The following is a 10,131-nucleotide window of genomic DNA, read 5'->3' on the forward strand; positions in this document are numbered from 1 at the left end:
TCAAAGCATGTTCATGGGACATATGGCAGCTGCAGGGTTAGGGGTCACTGTGAGCAGTCAGCACTGAAGCTGGAAGGCAGCAGGACCACACATAGGCATTTGGGCTGCTCAGAGTGGCCAGGAAGGGCGGGGGCCCTAGAGCTCCCTCCTGTCTGTCCCCAGGGCCTCAAAGGTCTGGGAGACACTGTAGCTGCTGTCCGTGAAGTTCCTTCCACTGAGATGGCCTGGCCAGCCCAGGGCTCTGTCCATTGGCTCACCACATTTTCCTGAGGTTCCAGGTCCAGCAGCCTGTCCCCAGCAGCCCACAATGCTGGCATGAGGCTGACTGTGACCGGTTGCATCCCAGGGACACACAAGACACACAACACACACCATCACTATTCACCTGGGTTCGGCTCCTGTCTGAGCTCACTGCAAGCACTTGTGTTCTTCAGCATTCAAAACAGGACCACTGAAAGCCCCAGGGGACATGAGGATGACATCACCACACCTAGGAAGGCACTATTCCTGTGTTCCCAGGAGCCAGCACGGTGGGGGATCCCCAGAGGCTGAGAGGGTCAGGCCAGGCCGGGTTCTGCAGTGCAGCTCTGCCGCTGGGCTCAGGATGCCAGGAGGGCCTCGTGCTGTGCAGAGAAACCAGCAAGGTGGCCTCAGCCTCCTGGAGTCAAGACCATCCAGGCCATGGACACACAGCCACTGCTGCTGGGGCCAGGGAAGGGGACAGTGGGGGAGGAAGAAGCCAAGGTGACCCACTGCGACACTGGCCCGTCTTGTGGAAGATTGTGCTTCAGGACATCACCAGGTGGGGGAGCCTAGACAGATGTCACCAGGCAGGGCTGGACTTGCTGTGCAGAGAGGGCTGATGGGTTGTCTCCCAGTGAGGTGCCTCAAGGACAGGCAGGTGGAAGGCAGGTGTGGTGGTGTGTGTGTGTGCGTGTGTGTGTTGTGTATGGTGTACGTGTGGTGAGTATAATGTATTTTTTGTGTGTGATATGTTTGTGTTTGTGTGGGTATAGGGTGTGTGAACATATGTGTAGTATAGTTGTTGTATGTGGGATGGTGGGGTGTGGTATGTGTGGTGTGCTGGTGGTGTGTGCATGTAGCATGTGTGGGGACTGTGTGTAGTATGTATCATATGTAGTTCTTGTACATTTGAGATATGTGTTGTATGTTTGGTGTATGTGATCTGTGTGTGTGTGTGTTGTGTATGATGTGTGTCGTGTGATGCTGTGTGTGGTATGTGTCACTGTCCCAGGACTGACCCCTGGCGACTGGTGCTGGATCAGGACAACGCCATGGCCAAGTCGAGCAGGTGCAGGCTCTGGGGATGGTCGCTGCGCCACAGCGCAGCCGGGTATTAATCCCTGCCTGCTAGCACGGCCGCTTGTCAAGCAGAAAGCAGTATGTACCAGAGAACATGTGTGGGGACAGGCCCTCATGGAACCTCAAAGGAGCAGGAGTGGTATAGTCAACTTGGGAAGCAGAATAATGTTCCTCAAAACTCTACACCTAGTCAGGTGTGGTGTGCATGCCTGTGATCCCAGCACTCTGGGAGGCTGTGGCAGGAGGATCTCAAGTTCAAGTCCAGCCTGAGTGACTTAGCCAGACCCTGTCTCAAAATAAATAAAAAGGGCTTAGTGTACTTCAGTGCTCCTAAACTGACACCACAGCCAGCAGCCTCACTCCTCAGCATCTGCCCAAGAACAGACAATGCCCATTCACACTTACCTGCACCAAATCCTCATAGTAGCAGCCCGCATGGGAGAGGTGGGAGCAAAGCAGATCTGCGCCTCCACACCACAGGCACTGGCCAGGGAACGGAAAGAGATAGGAGTGGCTCCAGAAGTGTTCTGCTTTGGAGAGGCCCCCAGCTGTTGAGCTTTCAGTGTTGATATAGACCAGCTGATCCACAAGAGGCTACAGCTCAGCTGTCCCTGGGGCAGGGGCAGCAGGGGTTGCTGGAGATGTACACAGGGGAAGGTCTGGGAGGGTGAGAAGGCTGCCTTCCTGATGGCCAGTTTTATGGCCACATGGCTGGGCCACGGTATCCTGATATCCCGTCAAACACGAGCCTGCGTGCTTCTGCGAAAGTTTTGTGTGTGGGGTTCAGATCCACTCCCAAGGCCTTTATGCAACAATGATCTCCAAAAGTGTAGCTGCTGGGTCCTGTTTCTTTGTAAAACCCCAAGTAACAGTGTTCTAAATCTGGATTGTGATGGTGGTTGCGTATCTCTGTAAAAGGACAGAAATCATAACTGCCCCGTCCAGGCCCCACAGGCCCTCAGTAGCTTCATAGTCTGGGGACCCAGCGCCCAGCCTGAGCTCTGGGCAGACAGGGCTAAGGCCAGGCACAGTGCCTGTGGGGCTGGAGACCAGCTTCCGGCCAGACAGGGCTCATAAATCTCCTGCTTGGCTTCAGCAGTGCCTGCCTCTGCCAGGAGCTGAGGTCTGGCTGTCCGCGGGTACCTGGTGCCAGGAGTTGGGGTGGGAGCAGCAAGCTGGTGGCAGCCTCCATAGGGCTGTGGGTGGTGCTTGTGTCGGGCAGGAAGGGGCTCAGTGCTTTGTCACAGAGTCATTCAGCATCATCCTCGTTGCCATTGCCCAGAGGCCTGCTGTGAGTGCAGGTGTGCTTGCTGGTCCAGGAGCGCTGGGGCTGGGGCACTGTTGACCTGGTGATAAAGAGGGCCCAGAGGCCTAAGGATGACACTGCAGCACTTCCTCCCCCTGCCCCACACCCGTGTGCCAGCCAGGCTGGTAACCGGCTCCGAGAGTCCCCTTGGAGGCCTGGCCCTGGGTGAGCTGTGGCTGTGCCCTGTCTGTGCTGTCGTCCGCACTCGTGGAGGTGCAAGGCAGGGCAGTGGGTGCACTGGTGCAGGTTCCTCCTGCAGGCTGCATTTCACCTTCAGGTCCCTCCCGGGCCTGGAGCTCTGAAGAACTCCACATGCCGTCCTGGTTCTGCATCCTGGGTCTCTTCCATCTCCCCTGTCCCCAAATCCCCCACTGGTCACTGTCTCCCAGGCCCACACACTCACAGACCACGTCCCTCCTGTCTCTCAGCCTTAAGCAGAAGCTCTGACTTCAGAACCTATTCCTCTTAGGCATCTGGGGTATAGCTGAGAGTATCTGGGGAGGTATCTGGGGGTGTATCTGGGGTGTATCTGCTCCCCTGGAAGAAGGACACACATGCCACAGACCCAGCTTATCCACCTCCTGGACCTCAACTATGTGGGCCGAGGCCACATTCCACAGCACACAAGCTCATGAGCCTGAGGGCCCTGTGGGCACCTGCGCCCCTAGATACAGAAGATGATGGGCGCTGATTGAAGCTCAGGCAGTGCTGGGGCCTGTTGTCCTCGGCTCTGTCCTGGAGGACTGGGGGCTCCTAGAGTAGGGGGGCCGAACAGAGGCTGTTCCTGCTGGAGATGCCCCCCACCCCCGCAGCACTGTGACTGCAAAGCAGCCAGATGCAGTCACTGCTGGGTGTGCACACTCTGCCCCACCAGCCAGCCCCTGAGCTTGTCCAAAGCCGTGCTGGACTGGCTGGCTGGGTGGGCTGAGTATGAAGAGATCAAGCAGTGAAGTCTCCCCCAAATCTTGTGGCTGCTGCCCTGGGCCAAGGTCACTTGTCCAAGCATTGGACCTATAAACAGAAGCCCCAACTCTGGCTCTTGAATTTTCTTCTTTTTTTTTTTTGGTACCAGGAATCAAACTCAGGATCTTGCACTTGCCAGGCAGGTACTGTTGGCTCTTGAATTTTCAACTTTAATTTTGCTTTCATTTCTTTATAGAGATAAAGCTTTAGGAATTGGGTTTTGGTCAAGAAAGAAAAAGGATTTCTAAAACCTTGAAGCCCCCGCACCCCACCCCATCAAGAGGCAGGCAGGACACCCATGTGCCCCCATGCCCTCCACTGCCCCACCCCCTTTCGTCTTTGCTTGTTTATCTTGCAGTGCTGAGGGTAGAACCCAGGGTCTAGTGCATGTGGGGTGCGCACTTTACCACTGAGCCACTACACCCTAGCCCTTTTTGTTTTTAAGGTAAGATACTTGTCACAAACTTGCCATTTTAGCCACAGTGAAACACACGATTCCAGGCACGGTCCAGCCATGACCGTCCAGGTCCAGAAACACCCTGCACCCTATGCCCGCCTCTTCCTGGACATCTGGGCAGCCACCACATGCACCTCATCCCGACAGTGACTGTCCTGCTGCTCCAGACACTGTCCCATCCTGAGACTCTGTCTCTAGGGAGCCCCCTGTGGAGAAGAGAACAGGTGTCCTCTGTCCAGGGTTCTAAGGGGGCTGGCGGGAGGGTGGATGCTGTGGAGGGACTAGGGAGGGGACATCAGCACTGTTCCCAGGTCTGGCCATGGAATAGTCAACCAGGGAGAAAATGGTAGTAGAGGTCAGTGGTCCGTCCTGGGGCACCGTGAGTATCGTCACTGCCAACTTGAGTCTGGTATGGGCTGTGCTGCCGCCTGAGGCCTGCTCTCTGTGTCATCAATGTGATCATAGCTGGGTGGTCCTCCTCCCACCCTTGGCAGGCCTGCCCTTCTGCCCACCTTCCCCACCCTGATGATGAGCAGCACTAGCCACAGGGCCAGCACAAGCCTCAAAGGCACAGACTCCTCTGCATGCTGTGGGGTCCCTCCCAGGCCTGGAACACCCTTTCTTCCTTTGGGCTTGTTGCTCCAAGTGCTGAAGGAGGAGGACACATAAGAAGCCACAGAAGAAAAAGCCCCACAGAAGCCAGGTGGGGCAGGTGGGTAGGACAGGTGGACAAGGCAGGTGCCGGCGTCCTGTGCTCTGGGTAGGAGGTTGGGTGTGGGGCTCAGCTCACCATCTGCAGAAGCCAGGTCTGGGCAGAGGCCCCTGAAGGCCCTGGAGGTGGTCTGTGCATGGGGCACTGTCACCATGGGGAGGAACTGATGGAGTGGAGGGGAGCGACGAGGAGGACAGCAGGGGCTTTTGGGAAGAGGACTGCAGAGGAGGCAGGACCAGGAGTAGGGGTTCTGCTGTGACCTTGGCTTCCCAGCCTGGCCTCTCACACCCCTACCCACACTGTCCCTAGGGGCTCAGACACAGGCCCCTCCCAGGGCTGGGGACAGCAGGAGGGTCTCAGTGGCTTGCTGGCTGCTGGAGGACAGCGAGCGGCCCGGGTCGCATTGAGTGTGGGTCTGGCTGAGCAGGAAGCTGGTGGTGCCCGCACGCCCACAGCCACTGCTGCTCCCCGGTGCATGCAAACGGCGGCGCTGATGCTCTCGGAAGTTCTTGGAGAGCAGCGTGTAGAGGAAGGGGTTCACACAGCTGTTGCCGTAAGTGAGGCAGGTGGTCAGGTAGTTGACTATGCGTGCGGTGCGAGGTGTGAGGGGCAGTGCCTCAAGGTACTGGGCCAGCAGCTGCCACAGCCAGAAGGGCAGGAAGCAGGCCCAGAAGAGCAGCACGATGCTCAGGATGAGGTACAGCACCCTCGGGCTGGGCAGCCGGCGTGTTTGCTTGAAGGAGGCCTGCTGAGACCGCCAGTAGGCACGGGCCAGGCGCACATACAGCAGCCCGATGACCAGGCCTGGCCCCACGATGCTTGTCCCAAACAGCACTGTCAGGTAGGTGCGGTGGGCACGTGGACCCCAGGCTGGCAGGCAAAGGTGCTTGGGGCCCCGGGGCACCAGCCGGATGGCCAGCATCATGGGCAGGGTCAGCAGCAAAGCCAGTAGCCAAGTGCCCATTGCCAGCAGCTTGCGGTAGCCCTTTGAGCGCCGTGCAGTGTCCAGAGGCCTGAGCACCGCTGCATAACGCTCACTGCTCATGACAGTCAGTGTGAAGATGCTGGCATGCATGGTCAGGAAGTCTAGGCTGAAGAGGACGCGGCAGCCCACATCGCCGAAGTGCCAGTCCTTGGTGATGTAGGTGGCCACGATGAAGGGGATGCTGAGCAGGTAAAGCAGGTCAGCCAGTGCCAGGTTGACCACGTAGACATACATGGAGGCTGAGGCCCGGAGGAAGCGGCACACGACAACCAGCGTGTACACATTGCCTGCCACGCCCAAGGCACCCATGGCTGAGAGCACGGCCCCCAGGATCCCCACAGCTACCAGGTCCTGCAGGGAGCTGGGTTCCGCTGGGCTGGCCCAGGAACTGTTGAAGGATCCATTGGGGCCGCCAGGCAATTCTGGTACCAGGCTGCTTGTCACAGCCAGCAGAGGGAAGCTGGTCATGGGCTCCAGGCTCAGCGGCATCACTGCCTCACACTGGGCCCTGGGCTGGCCGTGCTGCTCCTGGAGGACCGGGGTCTGTGGGCAACAGTTTGTCCTGTGGAGGAGATGCCCATCTAAGGAGCAAGGTGGCGCCCCTTCTCCACCCCGAGGTCTCCGTGACAGCAGAGCTCCCAGGGGCTGCTGCCTGCCACAAAAAGGGGAGGGTTCACCTCCAGCCCCCTCAGGACTTGAGACAGCCCCTCTCCTTCACCTTTCCAGCTACTAGGAATTCCCAAGTACCCACTGTTTCCAGACCTGCTCCAGCAAGACCCCAGCCCAGGCCTCAATGCTATGGACTTTGGCGTTGACTGAGCTGTTCTTTTTTTTTTTTTTTCCTCAGTAGAAGGAATTGAACCCACGCCTTCCGACTGAGCTACATTCCCAGCCTCCCCACCCCCTTTTGAGACAGGGTCTTGCCAAGTTATCAAATTACCCAGCTGGGACTCAAATTTATCATTCTCCTGCCTCAGCCTTCCAGAGTGCTGGGATTACAGGCATGCGACTAAGCTTTTTTGAAAATCAGAACATAGCAGTGTAGCTAGCCCTCTGAGGCCAGAGGTCAGCAACAGCTCCAGTTCTGCTTACTCCAGAGTCTTTTCTCTCATTTTACTTAATGTGAACATTAAAAAAATGTTTTCATCTAACTAATGTTAACCTCTAAAAGTAGTAGCTGCTTACTTCAAAGGTACAAATAGAAAAATATGTGAGGTAAAAGGGGAAAGCCTTTGTAACCTCCACTTATCAAAAGAGGAGAATGAACCTGAATCCCTGCCTCACACCATGGATGATCTACAAGTACAAGTTTAAACAGATCAATCAGTCCAGCTTTTGGAAGAAAACAGGAGAATATCTGCCTGGCCTTTGGTAGGAAAAGATTTCTTTAAAACAAACTTCATTAAAATTAAGAGTTTTACTAAGAAAATAAAAATGTAAGCCAAAAGCTGGGAGAAGATTACTAGAAAACATATATCAGACAAAGAACTAGTAACCAAAATATGTAAAACAACCATAAATCAGTAAAGACAAACAATCTGTTTGTGGGAGAGGCAAAAGTCTTAGCCAGTTCTTGTGGAAAAAGGACACACAGAGTCCCCCATGATGTGAAAAGATGCTCAACATGGGTATCATCAGGGAAATGAAAATCAAAATCACTTGAGACTCCATTCCACAGCACCAGGAGGGACATGACCAAAAGGTCACCCCACCACAACTGGGCATCAGGAGGATGCGGAGGAGCTGGAACTCTTGCTCAGGGTAGCTGGAATTGTAAAATGGTGTAGTCATCTCAGAAAATTACTTGGGAAACAGGTGCATACTGCCTCTTTAGCAGTTCCACTCTTAGGTGTGTACCCAAAAGAAGTGACCACAAACGTCCACAATATGATAAAAATGAAAATGTTTGCAGCAACTTTAATAATGACTGGGAAGCAACCCAAATGTCCATACACAGTAGCATGGATAAGCAAACTCAAACTGTGATTTCTCCATAAAAAAGCTCCACAGCAATAAAGAAGATGGAATTATTGCTGCAGTCAACAAACAGGGTGAAACTCATACATAACACCTTGAGTGAAGGTCATCAGGTCCAGAGAGCTCAAAAGGTTGCCTGGGACTGTGAGGGTCACAGCAGTATCAGCCCAGGATGATCTACTGTCCTTGGGGCCAGGTGAACCCTCCGGGGCTTGCAACTTCGCTGGCCTTGAACCGGGGGTGGTCACATTAAAAACTCTGAGTTGTCAGGTCTGGTGATACACACCTGTAATCCCAGCACTGGAGAGACTGAGGCAGGAGGATCACTGAGAGTTCGAGGCCAGCCTGGACTACATAGTGAGACCCTGTCTCAAAAGACAAAACAAAACAAAACTGAGCTGTGGCTGGGTGGTGCACATCAATAATCCCAGCCCTCTGGGAGGCTGAGGTTCCAGCCTAGCCTGGGTGACTTAGTGACTTAGCTAGATCCTGTCTCAAAATTTTAAAAAAGACTGGAATGTAGCTCAGATCCCCGATGCCACAAAAAAGGATACCGTGTGCGCGTGCGCGCAAACACACACACACACACACACACACACACACACACACACACACACACACACTCGAAGGAAGGGGAAATTCTTAGGGGAGGACTGTCTTCCCCAGTCCGGCACAGTTTCTCTGTGCAGCCAAGCTGGTAACGGTAAATTCAGGGTGTGAGCCCCAGCGCGGAGAGGAGGGAACCTGCGCTCCGGGGCAGAGAGCGCCCTGGCCCTGTTCCCTACCCCAGCAGCTCTCCTGGCGACAGCTCCTGGGTCCGCGGACCGCGAAGGAGGCAGGGCGCGGGACCCCAGCTGCCCGCGGTTCCAGAGCCTGGGGTGCAGTTCAGCCCGAGGGGGCCGCGGAGTCCCTGTCCCGGGCCCCCCGGCGGCTCCCACCTCCCACGGTCGCGCGCTGTGCGGGTCCTGCTCTCACCTTGCCCCGCATTTACCCGGCCATCGCCGTCCACGCCGTCCGCTCCGCCTCCCCGCTGGCGCCCGAGTGCCCGGAGCCCCGCGCCAGCTGGGAATGCGCCGCCGCGCGCCAGCTGGGTATTAATAACCCAACCCACTCGCCGGATAGCGGGCGCGAACCCGAGTAGGGCCGGCCTGCCCGCGCTTCCCCGCCCAGCTTTGGATTTTCCGATGTGATCAAGCCCCAGCGCCTAGCGGAGACAGGGCGGGACCCTGAGATTCCAGTCGCAGCAACTCCTTCCCAGAGAGGAGGTCCGGTCTTGAAGGAACCTGACCTGGGATAGTGAGCTCACAGCATCAGCCCCCGGGGGAAGTGGCGGGGGGGGGGGGTGCCCTCCCCATTCCACTGTCTCTGCCTGTCCTTCCATCTCTGGCAGGATCTTGGGAGCTCATAGCCTCCCCACTTTCTAGCCAAACCCACCAGGAGACACTGGATGGCAAAGAGCACCCCATGGCATTACCCTGTCACTCCTCAAGACAGCACCGGCTCACCATCCCCCAGCACCGCGGCCCCTATCTGTCCACTCGGGACCCAGCCTGCAGGCAGCCCTGTGCTCTGGCTGTGCTTGTCAGGCCCCTGAGTGCTTCTTTGGAACCCGAGTTTTCCTGGTGACTGCCCCCTCCACTGTTGTCTTACAGCAGCTTTTTCCCCCTAGGTTCAGTCCTAAGTTTGTCTGTCCTTCTGTCTGTCTCTGAGACTGAACCTAGAGCTGTACCTCCACGATGCCCACAGAGCCAGGTGGACCCCACAGCTCTGCTGTGTCTCTGGAAGACAGGTGGCACTCACAGAGCAGAAGCTGGAGGAGAGCAGGGACAGGAAAGGGCAGGGGTAGCGGTCTCACTGTCCAACCTCACTGCCCCTAGGGCTGGAGCCACAGACTGAGCCAGGGACACACATAGCAGCTCTGAGAAGGTGAATGGGTGTAATGAAGTAAAGGGAAGGGCACTGAGGGATGAGGAGGGGGAGGTCGAGGGAGCCCCAAAGAGGTAGTGGTCCCTGGTAGGCACCCAGGCCTTGGGTGAAGCCTGAAACCACTGTCCAAGCCTGGCCCCATGAGATGAACTGGACTGTGGAGAAGGACCCCACATCCCCTCGCCCAGCTGAAAGCCAAGGACCAGTCCATGCAGTTCCCTTGCTGGGACTAAAGCATGCAGGAGTGTGTATCTAGGGGTGGGCAGAGGTCTGCTTGTATGTTTGTTTTATGGTACCAAGGACTGAACCTAGGGCCTTCCCACTGAGCTACATCCTCGCCCTTTTTAAAGTTTTGAGACAATCTTGCTAAGTTACTACATTGCCCATGCTGGGTTTGAATTTGCCATCTTTCTGTCTCAGCCTGACAGAGTGCTGAGATTACAGGTGTGCGTCACCAGGCCTGGCTGACACGTTGTATACTG

At 56.2% G+C, this 10,131-nt stretch overlaps 1 protein-coding gene across 2 annotated transcripts; it reads right to left on the minus strand.

Annotated features, from left to right (window-relative positions):
• Positions 1–3,747: 3,747 nt before the first annotated feature.
• Uts2r (urotensin 2 receptor) lies at positions 3,748–8,780 on the minus strand. Of its 2 annotated transcripts, none has more exons than XM_005407203.1 (2): positions 8,699–8,780; positions 3,748–6,289 (listed from the first exon to the last, which is right to left on the minus strand). In XM_005407203.1, exons 1-2 carry the CDS (start codon positions 8,708–8,710, stop codon positions 5,075–5,077), a joined length of 1,227 nt encoding a protein of 408 aa, XP_005407260.1. In that variant the 5' UTR covers positions 8,711–8,780; the 3' UTR covers positions 3,748–5,074. The 2 variants fall into 2 exon arrangements, with proteins under 2 accessions (XP_005407260.1, XP_013361416.1); XM_013505962.1 differs by having other exon boundaries at positions 3,748–6,308; positions 8,699–8,767.
• Between the last annotated feature and the right edge of the window lie 1,351 nt (positions 8,781–10,131).

This window comes from Chinchilla lanigera, unplaced genomic scaffold (genome assembly GCF_000276665.1).
Source record: "Chinchilla lanigera isolate Chin_1 unplaced genomic scaffold, ChiLan1.0 scaffold00105, whole genome shotgun sequence".
Classification (NCBI taxonomy): domain Eukaryota; kingdom Metazoa; phylum Chordata; class Mammalia; order Rodentia; family Chinchillidae; genus Chinchilla; species Chinchilla lanigera.